The sequence below is a fragment of the Brachionichthys hirsutus genome, chromosome 14, assembly GCF_040956055.1.
Source record: "Brachionichthys hirsutus isolate HB-005 chromosome 14, CSIRO-AGI_Bhir_v1, whole genome shotgun sequence".
Taxonomy (NCBI): domain Eukaryota; kingdom Metazoa; phylum Chordata; class Actinopteri; order Lophiiformes; family Brachionichthyidae; genus Brachionichthys; species Brachionichthys hirsutus.
Genome location: NC_090910.1, coordinates 2175154 through 2195326, shown reverse-complemented (window position 1 = coordinate 2195326; position 20173 = coordinate 2175154). Strand labels below are relative to the sequence as shown.

Here is a 20173-nt window from a genome sequence, read left to right as displayed (position 1 = left end):
GCGCTCGCCCTCAGTCTTCAGTCCTCGTGATGCGCTCAAAGGAATTCCCAGAATCCTCGTCGCTCCAGAGGAAACAGAATTGATATTTGTGATCGGCTCCCGACTCCCGAGTTCTTTCCTCGACTCTCTCGTCAGTCATCGCCTCCAAATCTCAGGAGAGCGACTTCGAGTCGGTCGCCAAGAAGGTCTATCAGCAAGTCGCCGAGCACAACAAGAGTCTGGTGGACGCCTTGCAGAGCCGCAGGACGGTTTAGAACCTCCACGGGTTCTCACACCGGAACCCCAGCGGAACCCCAGCTGGACCGACGGGGTTAACACCTCACGGCCTGCGAACTCGAGATCCGCTCACAGCTGAGACAGAAGCTTTAGAATCTGTAGTCTCTAACGCCCAACGAATACTTGACCTTGTACTTAATTGTTTTCTGATAAAGTACCTCAGAGATATATTGTGTAGCATCGTCACGCAGGACACCAGCGGACATTCGATGCTGCGCAGCAAGAAATAAAGTGGAGACAAACTGATGATCCTTTGATCTTTATATTTATTGCTTTTAATTACAGGAAAAACCACACGTTTGCATAAAGTCCAAATTCCACCGTAGAAATATATTCGACCTTCCCAGTAGGGAGACATCAAAGGCGACAGTAAACATGACAAGCGGCCCGTGGGGGTAGACAGAACTCCGGGTCCACATCTGATCACCGGATCCAGACCAGAGGTTCTCCTGGTCCACTTCAAGTGTCCAAAGAATGGAAGAACCGTTTGGGACGTCCCGCTAACGTCTTCGAGGGAGACCGTCCTATGAAAACGCAGCGAAAGCACCGCTGGCGTCTCCCGACAGTCACGCAGCTTATGCATAGCTTAGCACGAAAGCACTTACAGTAGGCAGAGCGATAATGGCTGACAAAAGCAGACAAACCGCCGGGGGGGGGGGGGGGGGGGGGGCAACCGGAAACCGGAACAGTTAATGGAGAAGAAGCGGCGGCTTCAAACCAGAGACAGATACTCAGATAGTACACACTCCAGTAGATCAAGCCCATCCGAGTTTATTTACAGCAAAATGTATTCGAGCTTAGCAGCTGCTAACCGGCTAAACCCGGTTAGCAGCTGTGCTTGCTAGCTTGAGAGGATCAAATAGCTGCAAAGAAACGAGAACAAACGTTTTCTTAGTTGTTCCATAAAGTATTTCAATGTGTTTTAACTTAATACTGCCCGTTTCCAAATAATTTGTACAAACAATGAGCGAATAAAAGCCAGACATCATCATCATCATCTTCATCATCAGGTTAGTCTTCATTTAACACCAAAAACAACATTTCATGACCGTTCTCATATTCCGGCTTCATTACGACTCAGACGTACGACTAATATTCTCGCTAACAAATATCACCAGTGGTTAAAATCCAACGGCCGTCGCATCATCGACGTCCCCGATGAATACGGACAGCCGCGGCGTCCGACACGGAGACCACGACATCGCTGAACTGTCTCAGGACCAGGATGTCTCTCTACCGATCCTTAAGGCAAGGCGTATCCGGAATAAAATGATTCGGTCGAGTCACCGACAAAATGAAAAGTATATCGTGAGTCTAACTAACGCAGGAAGTAAACGGTCAGCCTGTACACACGGGGGCGATAGAACTGGGTCTCGTTTCCGGTCCTCACAAATGTCCCAGTGATCGTTCCGTCCTCAGGACAGCGTCCCCCCCTCCTTGGGTGCCCTCGGACTAAAGGTCAGGAGCTGCTCACGTCTTCCTGTTTGCCAAATGCAGCGACAAAGAAGCTCTGTGGTCTGAGCCCAATCATCACATGTGTATACACTGCATATGTATAAATATATATATACTGCATATGTATATTCTGAGTCTCCAGTTTTTCAACAGTCTCTGTGGACGTAGTCACGTCTGAAATGTCGATGCTGTTTGTGAAATGAATCACGGGTGAATAAAAGAAGAAGAAAAGCAGCCGTTTCTTCTCAAGTACACAAACGTGTACCGGTAAGTGTCGAAACACTTTGTCTGGTTCCCTCCGTTAGAACCCGAACACGACATCCAACTGAAATCTGTTCTTCTTACGTCCGTCTGTCCAGTTCGCTCGGACGTTTATTCCCAGTTCAGCGGTAGTGAGAGCGTAAATATGCGTTTTAAAAGCGTATAAAAAAACATCTTCAGTTTTGCTTTGAAGAAAAGAAAAACATTTCCATCATCTTAGTAATTAAGTAATAAGTTAATTATCTGTAACCCTCAGTGCAAAAGTATCAAACCAAACTGGAAAGGGAAGGAACCGGGGGGGCGACACGGCCCCCTGGGGAACCCCAGACGTCCAGCTGTCTCCATGGAGACAAGATTCTCACAGGCACTAGTATTTAGGCTTCGTCTTCCATCCCTGGCAGGTCGTTCTCTTTTCCCTGAAGTACTCAGAGGTTTCAGTGCGCCGCCGCTCACAAAAAGTGGTGGGAAGAATATCACAGCATCGCCATGGCAACGACCAGCTGAGCTGTCGCACTCTCTTCCTCATCACTCGCCGTTGTCAAGTGTTTCTGAAATGTGGGACACCGAATACTTTATCCGGAAGCCACCTGCGGAGCAAAAGAGACATGCAGATGAAGAGACGTCCCCTCAGTGGACAGAAGACACCGTGTGAACGGCCCGAGACGTCCCGAGACGTCCACTCAGTGGACAGAAGACACCGTGTGAACAGCCCGAGACGTCCCGAGACGTCCACTCAGTGGACAGAAGACACCGTGTGAACAGCCCGAGACGTCCCGAGACGTCCCCTCAGTGGACAGAAAACACAGTGTGGACAGCCCGAGATGTTCCGGCTTCTATCTCGGAGCACTTTGTAACATCGACTTCGTTTTATTTCTTATTTCAGAACGTTCGGTTTCATGTCCTTACAAACCCAACAGTTGAAGTTTTTTTGCTTTTAAATAAATATTCTTCTGTAGAAATTAACAAAATACATCGAACTATTCTGTCGCAATAACAGAAGAATGTCTCGAAAATAAAAGCGTCTCCTTTTTAAAAGAGCTGAGCTGAGCACTCGAGAATTCTCCGGGTTCCTCCCACTGCCAAAAACATGCAACAGGTAGATTGGTTGTCTGTGTGTGTGTGTGGGCCTGTGACCCGGCGGCTCGTCCAGGGTGTACCCCGACTCTCGCCCGTTGCCTGCTGGGACAGACGAGGGCCGGTAGAGTGAACGAGGTGCTGTGTGGCTGCGCTACCTTGCTGCGCGGCGTCCATGGAGGGCTGGCTGCAGTTCTCGGCGTAGTGGCCGCTGACGCCGCAGTTGTAACAGGACACGTTGCCGTTCTTCTTGTTGACTCCGCCCCCCCCCAGCGCCGCAGCGGGAAGCAGACCCAGCGGGTTCGGGTACACGTGCTGCTGGAAGACACGCTGGCAGAAGGACGCCGCCGGCACCATCTGCTGCTGGAGGCTGTAGTTTGCGGCGGCCGCCGCCACCGCCTGGGTGCTGAGGATGTGCGACGGCACGTCGGCGTGGCCGTGAGAATGAGTGTGGAGGGGGCCGAAGGGGGGCGGGTGTGCAGGAGGCGCTGCAGCGGGGAAGAAGGGAGACAGGGTGGCAGCGCCGTTGTTCTGGTGAGGAGGCGGGGCCTGGGGGAGGTAACCGTTACTGCACAGGCTGGAGAGCTGGAAGAGGGGCGGGGGCACGCTGAACACCTGGCGCGCCGCTGCCATCTGGTGGACCGGGAAGAATAAGGGCGCCTGGCATGCGGACGCGACGCTGATGCCGTTACTGACGCCGCCTTGGCCCCCGCAGTTGTTGTGGCAACCGCAAGTCCCGCAGCCGATTGGCTGCTGCTGCGTTTGTTGTTGCTGCTGAGTTTGCTGAACAGTAATAGGGTTGCCAGGGGTAACAGGGGCACTCCCACAGGAAGCGCTGCTGTTACTGTACAGTGTGCAGTCACTGTGAGCCGTGCTGTGGGTCAGCGCCGGGCTGGGGCTCGGGGCCGGTCCGGGGGTGTGGGTGGGCACAGCTGGAGCAACAGCTGCTTGTACGTGTCCAGGAGTTCGGGTTACTCCCACAGCGGGTGTGACGGACGCAGGTGCAGGGGGTAGCGCGTACGGAGAAGGCAGTCCAGACGGAAGGGTCAGGCCGGGGCGTTTCACATGTGGCGTCTCAACGTGGACCTGGGAGGAGGCCAGGCCCACGCTGGCCGGGCCTTGGCAGGAGACGGGCTGAAGCGGAGAGGAGTAAGAGGACGGCCCGTGAGACATGACGGTGATGGCTCTTACAGGGACCTGGTGTGAAGCTGGGGGAGCAGCAGGACCACAAGTAGAACTCGGAGCTCCATCAGAGCCGCTCTGGCTGTGAGACGCAGCTATCTTGAACCTCTGGACCACGGGCTGCAGAGCCGGACTTCCTGAAGGGTGGAGTCCAATCGGTGGAAGGCCAAAGGTTGGGAGCATGTCCCTTTTCTCAGACTCGCCCACAGTCCCAGAGCCTGTGGCAGCCGAGGGCGCCTTCTTCATCAGCGTCACAGACGAGGGCTTCGCATCGGGGACGTTCTGGCTGGACGGAGGGGCCGGTGGAAGAGGAGGGTCCGCTGCGCCGTTAGGGAGCAGATACGGAAGAGGATGCAGGAAGGGAGGAAGGGATAAAGGATAGAAAGTCGTGCTGCTCTCTGGGGAGGGCTGCTCCATCTGGGCCTGGGGTTTCTTGAAAGGCAGAGGGTGGAAAGAGGCGACGTCCCCGGCCCCCGCTGCGTCGGTCAGGGGAGTGAAGAAGCCGTCACAGCCAGAACCTTTGCTGTTGTCTTCAGAGTGGCTGTCTGTATCTAACAGAGAGGTTCCGTCCCCGTCAGAGACAAAAGAGGACACGACAGATACACGTGTCACTACCAACACTACCAACACGCTCACCAACACGCTCACCAACACGCTCACCAACACGCTTCACTACCAACACTACCAACACGCTCACCAACACGCTCACCAACACGCTCACCAACACGCTTCACCACCGACACGCTCACTACCAACACGCTCACCAACACGCTCACTACCAACACGCTCACCAACACGCTCACCAACACGCGTCACTACCAACACGCGTCACTACCAACACGCGTCACTACCAACACGCTTCACTACCAACACGCTCGCTACCAACACGCTCACTACCAACACGCGTCACTACCAACACGCTTCACTACCAACACGCTCACTACCAACACGCTCACTACCAACACGCGTCACTACCAACACGCTTCACTACCAACACGCTCACTACCAACACGCTCACTACCAACACGCTCACTACCAACACGCTCACTACCAACACGCTCGCTACCAACACGCTCGCTACCAACACGCTCACTACCAACACGCTTCACTACCAACACGCTCGCTACCAACACGCTCACTACCAACACGCTCACTACCAACACGCTCACTACCAACACGCTCACTACCAACACGCTTCACTACCAACACGCGTCACTACCAACACGCGTCACTACCAACACGCTCACTACCAACACGCTCACTACCAACACGCTTCACTACCAACACGCTCACTACCAACACGCTCACGACCAACACGCTCGCTACCAACACGCTCACTACCAACACGCTCACGACCAACACGCTCACTACCAACACGCTTCACCACCAACACGCTCACTACCAACACGCTCACGACCAACACGCTCGCTACCAACACGCGTCACTACCAACACGCGTCACTACCAACACGCGTCACTACCAACACGCGTCACTACCAACACGCGTCACTACCAACACGCTTCACTACCAACACGCTTCACTACCAACACGCTCGCTACCAACACGCTCACTACCAACACGCGTCACTACCAACACGCTTCACTACCAACACGCTTCACTACCAACACGCTCGCTACCAACACGCTTCACTACCAACACGCTCGCTACCAACACGCTCACTACCAACACGCGTCACTACCAACACGCTTCACTACCAACACGCTCACTACCAACACGCTTCACTACCAACACGCTTCACTACCAACACGCTCACTACCAACACGCTTCACCTTTGTTGTTTTCTTCCTCACTGTCCATGCTCTCTGGTCGGTGCCGAGGGCTGGACGGAGAGCTGTAGCTTTCTGATGAGGTTTCACCAACAGTCTCAGGACCAGAACCTTCATCTGCAACAACACAGTGATGAACTACAGAGAGGGTAATCATACATATACCATATGCTGCAGGACAGCGTCCCTCATTTCTGAATCAAGCCGCTCTGTCAGAAACGCTCTAAACCAGGAAGCGAAAGTACGTTCATAGCGAGCACGCGTACATTCACACTACCATGATAGACCGTGAGGGCGCCTTTAGCACACAAAAACATTTTTGGCATTTTTTGCCGGAACACAAAAAATAAACTTCATCCACTCTCCTCTTTTTCTTCGACTCGTGCAAGCGAGGGAAAGCAGTGCGCAATCAAGGAGTGAATGTCTCTACATACACACAAACACGGCGTGATGACGGTAATATTATCAGGACGGAATAACAATAAAAAAGAGGACCGGAGACTCTCCGCGCTCTGACGGCACGTCTCGCACTCCCTCCGGAGCTTCACACTGTCACCCCACGGAGGAAGCTCATTTCAGCCGCTTGTAACCGCGACCTTGTTCTTTCGGTCACTACCCAAAGCTCGTGACCACAGGAAAGGAGATCGACCGGTAAATGGAGAGCTTTGCCTTTCGGCTCAGCTTCCTGGTCACCATAACCATGACGACCAGGAAGAGAGCTCAGACACAGGGACGTCCACGCACACGCATGTGCACACACATTTTGTGCACGTTTTCCCCTCCTGACGTCAGAAGGGGAGAGATTTCTTCCAGATGTGTTTCAGGAGGTGATTTCAGACCTACCCAAACTACGAAGGATTGACTGGATGGTTTATTTTGCCATTTTGGGGGTTGATAATGACCCAAAATCACCAGAATAGTATAGAAACACGGGAAAATTATTTTTTCATAATATGTCCCCTTTAAGGGTTTAATATTAACGTACATTAGTTGGTACCAAGCAACAAATTCGGTGCCATGACTTATTGTGGTGCTGTAATAATCTCTCTATAATTTATGAACCATGGCTGTATGATCAGCGTTACGTCTTAGCTGGCGAGTTTATTCGCATTTTGATCGTTTCATCAGGGGCACCGATGGTGGCGATGGCTGTTCACGAAGTCGCTGTTATAAATTAAACCTAACCCTAACAATAGCTGAGCTTCACTAATGACAGATTCAGGCAGGCTTGTGGGAGTAACTTGATACCGCTGCACCCACGGTGACCCGTCTCCTGGAGGACTCTTCCTGATCCTGTCAGATACTCACCTTTCCTCTGAGATGATGGGGCTGGAACCGCTCTACCATTGGTTAAAAAGACACCACCCTTCCCCTTCCCCTTGGAGCTGGACAGGGACAATGGCAGGAGACAAGAAGACAGTCATGTCAACAGATACAAATGCATGTGGAGTTGGTGGCAGACTGTAGCCGTCCTGCCACTCAATCGCCACAGAAATGTTCACAATGATCACTATTTTAAAGACTTCCCCGTGAGCTACAAGTCCCTGATTTTGACACCCTTTCTTGCCACGGTGGAGTAACATTAAAAGTCACGCAGATCACACCAAAATGGTGGATTCATCATGAGCCGTGGCCTAAGCATGGTTTGCATGCTCTCTCCATAGTTTCAGCTTCTAGCTCTGACTCACCGGTCGGCTCCTCTGCTTTTAGTTTTGTTGACTGGATGGCTTCTCCTCTCAGTGTCCGCATGCTGTGAGGAAGACGAGGGTCACAACAGGTTTACACCAACACCCTCTGGGATTCGGGTGCTTTCTGCTAACATCACTGGAGTTTTGGTGATTTTCCTTTACTGTAAAACTTTCTTTTTGTATTTAAGGTGCGGTGGGGTCAAATACACAGGGACCATCCACAGGGACATCTCAAATGTCCAGTTTAATTGAAAGTGAATTAGGGACACAGCTATAATAGGAAGAACTGACAGGTGGTTATAATTTGTCATTGCTGCTTTTTTTTAAATACGCATTGAAGCTTCCTCTGACGAGCCCAGGTCAGCCTCACCTGCTCAGCCCCCTGACTGCTCTTCCTCCTGTCTGCTGGACCACTGAGCTCTGCAGACGGGGGCCCCCTCCGACCGTCCCCCTGGGAGCCCTTCCCACTGGAGAGAGTGGCGAGGGAAAGAGGAATGGAAGTGTTGCCTGCTTGATGAGCGAATGATTGATTTCCACGCAACATGGCTGTGTACTCTTTCCCATCATTTATAATCTGGTGGTATTACACCGTTATTCCCTTCATGGAGATGATTTACAGATTACACCAGATCGTAGACTTACCCTTGACATGGACTCCTTGTCCCGTGCTTTTTCTTGTGTCCCTGAATATAAGACTCTAAATCTGAAAGGAGGGAACAAACGCAGTTATTTGTATTGCTAATCAATATTCAATCACTGTAAAATTCTTAAACCGGTTGCCAGCGAGCCAATTTGGAAAAAAGTAGCAGTGAGCAGTACAGTCCTCCAGCTAGCTCGCTCACTCTGTCTGTAGGATTGAATTACTTATTTAATGACTTCACATTCTCATTCTTCTTTGGCATATGTATTCAGAGTCACAGAAGACACTGAAAAATGTCTCCTGAAACACTTCAACAGTATTACCAAAGGAGCATGGGTAGGACCAGACACAAGAAGAGAGAACATGCAGTAAAGATGGTCGAAGCAACTGGTATTCTGGTTCGTTAGGGTCAGAAGACATTTCACCGCTCATCCAAGAGACATCTTCCGCCCTGACTGACCAGTGGAGAGGACGGACAGACAGACAGACAGTCATCCGGGACCCGAAAAAGAGAGAAAGCTAATCCCAACGCAGAGAAAACAAAGGACAGGGACAAATACGTACATCATCACACGTCATCCCACATGAGGCCGGAGTACCAGAGACAAAAGCTTGGGCAGTTCCAACCCAGCAGCCCCCCCCAGACAGAAACTGGTCCACCCAAGCGCAACAGTGTAGACATGTTTGAGAACGAAGCCATTTATGTCAAATTGGAACAACCATTTCTAAATAGCGGTGGGGGGTCCTCACCCACATACAACGCAGCCTGAGCAACTCTCCCCAGAATGTTCCATGAACTCCACCAGTCACGTAGAACTGGGGTAGAACTCGTGGACGAGTGGGAAAATCTCTTCAAACTAGACATCAAGATGATTCCGATTACAGCCTCAAGGATTACCATGATGAATGAGAATATACACAATCTCATTCATCATTTAAGAAACCCTCATCATGGTAATTGTGCTTTTGCATACTATGCCAGTAGACACAGATTGGAAATCTGGTAAAAACGCTACTTGAAAGCAAGTTTCTCAAAAACGATAGTCGATTTGTCTTTTCTTTGTGCTCCTCCCTCCTACTGTTGACAAACTGTCCAAACCATCCAAATTAGAAATGGTAAGTTGCTGGAGCCTATCCCAGCTGGTTAATTGCAAGAGGCGGGGCACACCCTGAATGCATCGCCAGCACATCGTGGGGCCACGCGGAGGCAGACATCCACTTACGTCTACGGACAAATTTTGAAGCGACCAATCCAACTAAATGTCATGTTTTTGGAGGTGGGAGAAAACCGGAGAACCCATGCGGACCCACGCGGAGAACCCACGCAGACAACATACAAACTCCACACAGTTAGGAGTCGAACCCGCTACTTTCTTGCTGTGAGGCGACAGCGCTACCCACTACACCAGCTTGTTCAACATCCAAGTCAAAGCTTGTTTGTTCATGAAACGAGGTGGTTCCACTGCATCGTTATCCCACCCTATCCAAGGTCTCCAAATACGGACAGAGCTCTGTTCCATGTGTGAGGCCGGTCTGAGCGACGGTGTTTGTTGTTCAAGGTGAACAGGCCAGGACCTAACCAGGCAAATATTGCCCTGAAATACGAGCATTGGAGAGCCACCCAGACAAACACTGGTCAACCTTTCATATTTACTATGCACAGCAGCTCAAGCTTGGACTGCAGCGCCGGTTAATGGACCTTGCCTTTGTTTGGACACATTCACTGAATATACACACTCTTGCATGCGTGTTTTGAACTCTGCTCTGTCCCTGACACTACTCCTGTCCAGAGACTTGGACTGCTTCACCTCACCTTCCTCCTGACTGGAGGCAGAACAGTCTCCCTGATAGGCTTTATCCGCAGTTGTCTAAAAAGGTAAAAGAGATCTGAGTTTCTGACAGCAGTAAACCGACCTTGGATACAGCCCAGCGAAATGTCTTGCTGCACATTTATGATGTCATAAATCACCAATTGTACTTTAGTAGCGCCATCGTTGACACGTGTATGGACTATGCTCACTTGTAATTAAACAGATGAGTGACATTGTCTCAAGGTGTGTCAAGTGTTACTTGTTAATACCTAATCATTATACAAGTTAATTACAGCCTTTCATATAGTGAAAGTATAAGCACAAGTAAATGTGATTAACTTCAGTTTAACTTTTTGCATTAATCAACTCAGTAACATTTATCACTACCAATACACGTTTTTGTTTGTCATATTGTAACCACTGTCAAAACACTATTTTTTTAACAAATAATTTACCAAGATGTGCAGCCGGGAATCAACCGCCAGCGAGATGAAAGGGACTCCATTTAAGTTTAGCATCAACTCAGACAAATTAGGAAACACAAAGACAACAGGCCTACAAAACAACTGCAGTCTGAATGTACACAACACGTACCGGTACATCCTACACACATGAGCCGTCTGTACACAAACAGAAGTGGTCTTCTACGATTTAGATCCCAGGCGTCAAACTCAAGGCCCGGGGGCGAGAGCTGTGTGCAGACATTTGCTTTTGGTAAATGCTACATCTGTCACAAATGTTCTTAGCAGCTTGCAACCGTTGGTTGCACAGTAGTCCCTCGATATAATGCGGTTCATCTTCCGTGACTTCGCTGCTTCGCGGAGTTTTAATGCAATTTTTCAGATTTTATTTTTGCGCTTGAACGCGCCTTGAAACGGCGCAAGGACGAAGGCGCGGTCGGAGGAACTGTGAAATACGCGCGAGTTGCTATTAATAACTTCTCATGTGTTCAACCTCGTAGGTTGATCATTAAAATTAAATTCGTTATTTCTAAAAGCTATCATATTTATTTGTTAAGCGTTTGTTTTATAGCGCTCTTATTCTCTGTGTAAAAAGAGGCTTTTATTTTGTAGGAGCATAAACCTCACGTCCCTTTTGGGTTTTGGTTCTTCCTGTTGATACATGTAGCCGCTGCCGTTCCGCTGTGCTAAGCTATCCAATAAAGCAGCATGAGAGGCTAAAGACAGCACGAGTAGAATATTTGTTCTTCTGCACTCCAAGCGGCTCTTTCCTCGACCTGCACGCCTTAACATTATTAACAGGAAAACGTTCACTGTACGTACTATATATTTATATTTCTCAAACAAATGTTTAGTTCTGAAAAGGTTTTGATCTTTGGTTTCATTCTATAATACTGAAACAATCTATTTAGATTAATGCCTGCCTGTTAAACGTGTATAAAGTGTGTGGTGAGGGGTTTTACAGCCTTAAAACATTTATGTACATGTATAATAATTGAAAAAAAATAAAGATGACTACATTGCGGATTTCACTTATTGCGGGTTGTTTTTAGAACGTAACCCCCGCGGAAAATGAGGGACTACTGTACTGCAGTTCTGCAATTTTTTTATTTACTTATTATTTGAAAGAATTTATTTGATTAAATTTGATTGTTGATTGATTGAGTAATTTTGTTATCTTGTTAAATTATTAATGTTATGTACTTTCTTCTTGTCCCGTGAGGGGTTGCCACAGCAAATCAACTGTCCTTTGCATCGTCCTCCCCAACACCAGACACTCTCATGTCCTCCCTCACTACGTCCATGTCTCTTCTCCTGGGTCGTCCTCTAGTCCTGTTCCCTGGCAGCTCCATCCTCAGCATCCTTCTACCGATATAGTCCCCGTCTCTCCTCTGGACATGTCCAAACCATCGAAGTCTGGTCTCTCCGACTTTGTCTCCAAAACGTCTAACCTTCACTGTCCCTCTTATTGTCTCATTTCTAATCCTGTCCAACCTGGACACTCCCAAAGAGAACCTCAGCATCTTCATCTCATCCACTTCTAGCTCCGCCTCCTGTCTTTTCCTCAGAGACACTGTCTAAGCCGTCCATCATGGCTGTCCTCACCACTGTCTTGTAGACCTGTCCCTTCGTCCTATCACAGAGCACACCTGATACTTTCCTCCCCCCGTTCCAGCCTGCCTGCACACGATTCTTCACCTCCTTTCCACATTCTCTCCATCACTCTGCTCTGTTGACCCGAGGTACCTGAAGTCCTCTCCCTTCTTTACCTCTATTCCTTGTAGCTTCACTGTCCCCCCTGGGACCTTCTCATGTACACACATGTACTCTGTTTTACTCCTGCTGACCTTCATTCCTCTCTTTTCTAGAGCAGACCTCCACTTCTCTAGATTCTCCTCTACCTGCAGATCACAGTGTCATCTGCAAACATCATATTCAGAGGAGCTTCCTGTCTCACCTCATCTGTTAGTCTATCCATCACCATGGCAAACAAAAAGGGGCTCAGAGCTGATCCTTGGTGCGTCCCACCTCTACACTAAACTCCCCTGTTACTCTTACTGCACACTTCACTGCTGTCATACATGTCCTGAACTACTCTGATATACTTCTATGCCACTCCAGACTCCCCCATGCAGTACCACAGTACCTCATGCAGTACCACAGTACCTCATGCAGTACCACAGTTCCTCTCTGGGCACCCTGTCCTAGGCTTTCTCTAGATCTATAAAGACACAATGCAGCTCCTTCTGACCTTCCCTGTACTTCTCCATTGCTAGCCTCACCGCTAACATTGCGTTTGTGGTACTATTCCTCAGCATAAAGCCATACTGCTGCTCACGAATACTTACTTCTGTCCTTAGTCTAGCCTCAACTACTTTTTCCTATAACTTCATTGTATGACTCATCAGCTTTATCCCTTTATAGTTTCTGCAACTTTATGTCTCACTTCTTGAAAATAGGCACTAAAACACTTCTCATTCCTCTGGCATCTTCTTCCCCTCTAGGATTGTATTGAACAGCCCCGTTAAAACTCTACAGCTACCTCTCAGAGACACTTCAACACCTCCACAGGTATGCCACCCGGGCCAACTGCCTTCCCATTCTCTATTATAAGAACAAATTAATAAATAAAAGTACAACAATGGATGTAAACAATACACAAAACAGTATAAACCCTCCCAGGCAAAAACAAAGTAGCGGTAACTTCTTCTCATCTTTCTTTGTGTGCTTACTCTATGTTTCAGCGAGTAGAAATAAAACATGTTTTAAATGTTTTGATTGTCTTTTAAGAAACAAACATTTACGGTACTGCAAATAGACACTGGTCATCATCATGTCTAACTGCTATGAAGTAATCAGATTTGATTTGCTCTACTTAAAGCTTTGCTTTACACTCGTCCTAACGAACAACGCTTCTATACCACTGTGAGCATGGAGGAGGTAGTATTATGGTATGTATACTAAAATATATTAGAACAAGAGTCGTCTTAAACCTGAACAAGTTGTGTCGTGGAAGTAAAAGAGAAGAGGCCATCATAAAGAGAGAATGAACCAGGACAGCAAAAGCCACAGTCATGGTCTGAGGGCGATGCTTCAGAAGGTCTTAACCCCAGAGAGAACATAAGAGGGTCTCAAAGACAAACCGGCTGTGAGAAGCAGTCAGAGACGAAGGAGCAGCATGAATGCAGCAGCGCCGTAAAACACCGTCACACAGGAAACGGTGACAAATCCAGACCATAATGAGATGTACGCTGCACAAGGACAATGCTGCCATGCTGGGTGACACTGTACTATTTCACTGAGGAAACTATGATAGATCATGTTTGCCTCATTTGTTGTGGTGTAAAACCCATTAGAGGAAATATGACTGGATAAATATTACTGGAGCCAACTTCCTGTTTGGCTGCCAAAAAGGGATTTCATGGAAAAACAACACCATTTGTTCTGATTACAACTCGATGGGTGTTCCTTCAGCGTGACACTCACATCTGCAGCAGGAAGGTGTAGCAGAGTGACTCGAGTCACGGGTGAAAAAGCTGCAGACCCTCCTGGTCTGTCTGAAGACGGGAGGAGCAGATAGGAACCTCTCCCTGAAGGTGGAAACGGGAAGGAAAGAAAATAAACCACAACACTTCTGTGGAGGCCAGTAAATACGCAGTTCAGCATATTTAACACATTTAGCACATTCGTATTTTGCAAATGGGAGATGCTTCCGGCTTCAGCAAGCTTCGGTGTGCCGCTACATTCCCCTTCTGACTTGGTGTCGGACAGGAATGCAGAAAAAGAGCGAGAAGAAACAAATGACTGATAAATAAAAGGAACTTTTAGCAACTGGCAATGAATTGTTTGGGATTTCTTTTTATGTTGCATTAATGCAGCGCATTTAAAATGAATAATGCAAAAGGCTTCCACTTAACCTGATTGACCTTGAGTTTAGCGATAGCATGGAGCTGGACGTTCACTTTGTACTAAACCAAACTAACGGACATCATCAGTGTGTGCGAATCGGCAAATTTTTATTTTTGATATTTTACCTCTCGAGTTATTGTTTGCTATCACTGGACCTGAGTACCGTATTTTCTGCACTATAAGGCGCACCTAAAAGCCTTTAATTTTCTCAAAACTTGACCGTGCGCCTTATATGTGGACAGAGTTGTAAAATAGGTCACTAATTGAAGGTGCGCCTTATAATGCAGTGCGCCTTATAGCGCGGAAAATACTGTAACCAATTTAGTTGTATTCTCATGCTGCTGACTAGAATGACAATAAAAACTCAGAGTATTATAGTCCTCATGTCCTATCATGGCTTTCTGGTTTCTTAGGAACCGTATTGTCTTAACGGACAAAGGCACATCCATGGATGAACTGCGAACTGGAAGTGACGACACCTAATTCAGCACGTTTTAAACTGAATTTGAACAATCATTTCTGAGAAACACTGATCCGTACCAAGAAACTGCTGGAGTATGAATCTGATTATATTTGAGATTGGAGAGAGTACATAGCCGGATATAAAGTACCTGAGGTTCTTCTCCACATCCCTGCTTTCACTCTGCCCCCCCTGGTTCAGAAGCCTCAGGATGCTCTTCTCAAAAGACTCGGCACACTGATCCTTAGGAAGCTGCAGAGACAAAGCAGAATACTCTGAGAGACACGAACTTTAGCAGGCTGAATCGGGATCCAGAGGTCTGGAATAGAGCATCTCTTCTTCTTGAAGGGGCTTCTCGACTCGGGCCACTCATCTCATACTTGGTATTCGTATACTGGAGGGTTTTTTTTGTGGTACGATTATCAAAACTACTTTAAAAGGAGATTAGAATTTAAAACAAGACGATCATTTGTGCGGGTACCTTCAATGTCTCATCCACGTCTTGTTCTTTATTGTCTAAATGTGGAGCACGTCCTCCCTTTTTGTGTCCATCCTCAGTGTCTTTCTCGTCATTCCACAGTGGAGCAGACAGACGCAAATAAACCGGAGCTTCTTTCGCTAACAATGTGTCACAAAAACACGCTGATAACAAAATATCTGAATGGGCCTTTCTCAAAGAAGACACTTCAGCTTGGAAAACCATCGCACTGATGTCTCTATCCTATTTAGAATGGCCTTGTTGCCATGACAGTCTGACACTGAGGAAGCACACAAAAGAGAGTAACACAATAGGTCTACTTTGTAAATGGTGCTACTTTGGGGTGTAACGGTTCACGTGATGTGTTGAACCGTTTCGGGTCTGCATGTTCGGTTCGGTCCACTTGCGTACCATTTCGGTTGTATGCATTTTTTCATAACACGTATTACTACAGTAATAATAAATTGGTTCTATACAGCGCTCTTCTGGACGCTCAAATATGCTTTACTAGCGCGATCTAAGCGCTCTGTGCGGAACTAAAGTCCCTGGCGAGTTTCCGCACGGACGTCTCTGAGTGTCGGACACCATTGACTGACGGGGAGACACGTTGGAAGCTAGCAGGCGTCAACACATAGCAAAACTAGCAAAGCATTAGATCTGTGTTCAGCTAGCTCTGTTGCTAGCGAGCGGGTTTTCTCCTCTGTTGGAGATGTTGTCATGGCAACCAGATCTGTGCTTTCTGCAGGAAATGTGGATGAGTTAATTTTTCTAGTAAAAACCTTTAAGATTGAATAGTTAGTAGTAGTAGTACTAGTACTAGTTACATTTGACATATTTAGGCTGTTGCTGCTAAGTGTTCAAAGTTTACAGTTTTAATTTGTTTATTTATAATTTTATTACGATTTTTAAATTGTTACAATACAATAGTTTGAAATATTAGCCAAGTGTGTCGCTATTATTTATTTATACAAATTATATTGTTGCATTAAAAAAAAGCATTTTAAGTAATTTCTTTCTGCCTTTTTCATACCGAACATAAACCGAACCAAAATTAAATTTTGGTGTACCGTTACTCCGCAAGTGCGACTGCAAGGAGAGAGCGTCAAAATACCAGGAGAACTGAAATCATGTTTTAAAAACCTTGTTAAAAAGAAATCAGAGCTGATAAAAATATTGTAATTAAAGTAATGATGTCAAAATATTTCACAATTTTATAGTGGGTGAATATTGCTCTTGAGTTAGAGGTCTATAATTGTCCTGATTTTTTGATAATTTATTCACAGAATTTTTCTTTTTTTTTTTTATTAATTCACATTTGTCGGTGGATGAAAATGAACAACTTCAACAAGTGGGAACCTTAAGAAGGAAGTTCTCCAGTTCCAGATGGGTCTTGGTCACACTACTGCAGGAGGAGTCGGACCACTTCACCTGAAACACAGCAGAGGACATTCTCCCTCACTCCACGTCCAGCAATCAGAGGAAGTGATGTCAGAACACAGTGAACAGCGTCCAACACCTGGACACAGTCCATCATGGTCCAACGACTGATGTTGAGAACGTTTCTCTCGGAGCCACAACTCAGAGTGTTCTTCTATTTTCTTACGCAGATTGCTGCATTTAGCTTAAAGAACGTGGACGCCCACCTTCCCGTCACCCAACACGACCTCACAGCCCAGCCTGTGTAAGACGGCCCAGGATGCATCAGAACTACACGGAAACATCTGGGCCAGCAGCAGAACAGAGGTTCTGACACTTTCACCTGTTCCACCAACAACAGGCAGAACTCCAAGTAAATCATGTGGAACATTTCCCACAAAGGTCCAGGAGCTGTAAAACGTTGTTTCCTGTCAACAAACAAAAGGCAGAGAATGTGTCCCTCCCTGAAGACGCTGCCAACCATCTCCAACAGGAAGAACTTTCACTTTGATTTGATAGAACCGCAGACTTCCTGAACAGAACCGGACTGATCTGTGTCCTTCTCTGCCTTTGTTAACGTGGGCCAGCGCAGCAGCGTTGTGTGGTTTTACATTACATGCTGGTGTTGTGTATGCAAAAGGTGTGTGACGGTAACCCTCAACCACACCGACACATGGAGGATTCAACAATTCTGTCTGCAGTGGAAGTCCACTTTAGCTCTATCATACAGAGCATCCTGCTGCACCGGACCCAAACACCCACCGGCGGAACCAGCACAGCACAAACTCATGCATCCAGACTGGTAACCGGTAGGTCGATCCGTGTATTTTGACCTGTGGGTGTGGATATCACGTCTGGACTGCCCCGTGTGGAAATAACTGCCTCCTTGTGTGTCTGTGCAGAGAGCCACGATAAGGTCACCGATACGAGCCGCCTGAAAGCCTTCTCTAGGTCTGCTGCAGGCTACTGCTGTCACACTCCATCACCAAGCTAATCATTCCAATGTCTTCCAAAGACATTGAACTGGTCACTGGCAAAACCCGGCAGCACACAATCAGGAAGGGGCTTTCACAGTGGAGAGAGTGTGTGTGTGTGTGTGTGTGGGGGGGGGGGGGGGGGGGTCCTACCTCAAAGCTGTACTCCTTGTCTTTTCTTGTCCGAGAGATGCCTCTGAGCACGATTCCCTCGATGTGCACTGCTGCAACCACAGACCAGTGATGAACCATTGTCATGACAATTCACGATATTTATGATAAATAAACCGGTAGACACCTGCGGCTTACGAATATGTGCGGCTTATTTTTGTACAAAATAACTATTTTTTTTAAAATTCAGTGGGTGCGGCTTTTTTACAGGTGCGCATAATAGTCCAGCAATTACGGTAATCATCCACTCCTGGTAATATTCCAAACATGTCCTGAAAATGTCATCAAGATCCCTCCAGAACGTTTGTTTGTTGCTAACAGACAGACAGTCAAACCAACGGCGGCTAAAACAGAAGCTCCTCGGTTTTTACTTCATATGCCCATCCCTACCCCAGACGGCTAACGGCTAGTATAATAAAACTGCTTGCAACGTGTTCAAGGAACTGTAAAGGTAGGAAGGGTCTGAAACCAATTAGAAACAATCGTTCTATCCAATATCTGTCGAATATATCTGGTACTTTCATTCACCTTCTCTTTGCGTTGTCCAGTGGCCAGGCCGCCGGCTCTGGCACGGAGGACGGGAGGACGCCACACATTCTGCCAAACCAGCTGCTGAAGACAGGAGATCCTGCCCCATCAGCTCCTGAAACCAAACCTAGAGTTACCTACGGGCCATTAGAACCTGTGAGGATGCGTTCATTAATAACAAATAAAACATTCATGACCCCAACATAGATCTGCATGAAGCGGAAAATACTGAAACAGTAACAATTGTAAACATGAGAGAAAAGAAAGTAATCCAGAGAAATGTACTCGGAATCCTGACCGAGTTGTCGGGACCCGGAGTTAGTTACTACTAGTCACTAATGTGGGAGTTAGTTAACCTTGTGTAAACCAGGTCAAACCATTATAACAAACAATATCACAGGAACTGCCAACAGGAGGAGGGTGGATACCCTCATGTGGTTTAAACTGTACTGCAGCCAATCCTGAGCTGATAAACTGATAACGTTTTTTTTTTACCGTATTCTCATGACCATATGGCGCACCTGGTGATTCGGCGCTGTCTCCTTAACAGCTGCTTTTTCGGTATTTTAAACATACATAGGGCGCGCCGATTCAAAAGGCGTGAGCATGATAGATGCGCAAAATAGAGCGGGAGCAAAAATGAGTTTGTTTTAATCGTCATTAAATCAAATCCATCAAAGTCCTCATCTTCTGTTTCTGAATTGAACAGTTCTTCCTCCATTAATGCTGGATTCTCTCGCCACTGCTCTATTCCCGTGTTCTGCTGCAGGACCGACAGCCTCGAGTTGGAACTCCTCTTCGTTAGCACGCCATAATACTATGGTGAAGGACAGCACCGGTACGCATTACTCCGCGAGGCTCCTGGCCATAATACTATGTTGAAGGACAGCACCGGCACGTATCACTCCGCGAGGCTCCTGACTATAATACTATGTTGAAGGACAGCACCGGCACGTATCACTCCGCGAGGCTCCTGACTATAATACTATGTTGAAGGACAGCACCGGTACGTATCACTCCGCGAGGCTCCTGACTATAATACTATGTTGAAGGACAGCACCGGTACGTATCACTCCGCGAGGCTCCTGACTATAATACTATGTTGAAGGACAGCACCGGCACGTATCACTCCGCGAGGCTCCTGACTATAATACTATGTTGAAGGACAGCACCGGCACGTATCACTCTGCGAGGCTCCTGACTATAATACTATGTTGAAGGACAGCACCGGTACGTATCACTCTGCGAGGCTCCTGACTATAATACTATGTTGAAGGACAGCATCGGTACATATCCACTCCGCGAGGCTCCTGACTATAATACTATGTTGAAGGACAGCATCGGTACATATCCACTCCGCGAGGCTCCTGACTATAATACTATGATGAAGGACAGCACCGGTACGTATCACTCCGCGAGGCTCCTGACTATAATACTATGGTGAAGGACAGCACCGGTACGTATCACCCCGCAAGGCTCCTGACTATAATACTATGGTGAAGGACAGCACCGGTACATATCACTCTGCAAGGCTCCTGACTATAATACTATGGTGAAGGACAGCACCGGTACGTATCACTCCGCGAGGCTCCTGACTATAAT

General features: G+C 47.5%; 2 protein-coding genes across 3 annotated transcripts in view; one reads left to right on the top strand and one right to left on the bottom strand.

The window, feature by feature from the left end:
* ift74 (intraflagellar transport 74) overlaps positions 1–516 on the top strand; it is a 48000-nt gene extending 47484 nt beyond the window's left edge. For both annotated transcript variants that reach the window (XM_068747894.1, XM_068747895.1), the window contains one exon: positions 136–516. In XM_068747894.1, coding sequence (XP_068603995.1) covers positions 136–254 — 119 coding nt within the window. In that variant the 3' untranslated portion in view covers positions 255–516. The remainder of the gene's footprint in view (positions 1–135) is intronic.
* A 2001-nt stretch (positions 517–2517) lies between these two features.
* The window catches only part of LOC137904037 (zinc finger CCHC domain-containing protein 2-like), a 21979-nt gene continuing 4323 nt past the window's right edge, over positions 2518–20173 (bottom strand). The window contains exons 2-15 of the mRNA XM_068748202.1: positions 18572–18686; positions 18026–18096; positions 16839–16910; positions 15156–15256; positions 14122–14225; positions 14028–14038; positions 10177–10231; positions 8366–8426; positions 8094–8190; positions 7724–7785; positions 7344–7420; positions 6039–6152; positions 3225–4799; positions 2518–2579 (exon numbers count right to left, since the gene is read on the bottom strand). Of these exons, the coding sequence (XP_068604303.1) occupies positions 2518–2579; positions 3225–4799; positions 6039–6152; positions 7344–7420; positions 7724–7785; positions 8094–8190; positions 8366–8426; positions 10177–10231; positions 14028–14038; positions 14122–14225; positions 15156–15256; positions 16839–16910; positions 18026–18096; positions 18572–18686 (2577 nt within the window). The remainder of the gene's footprint in view (positions 2580–3224; positions 4800–6038; positions 6153–7343; positions 7421–7723; positions 7786–8093; positions 8191–8365; positions 8427–10176; positions 10232–14027; positions 14039–14121; positions 14226–15155; positions 15257–16838; positions 16911–18025; positions 18097–18571; positions 18687–20173) is intronic.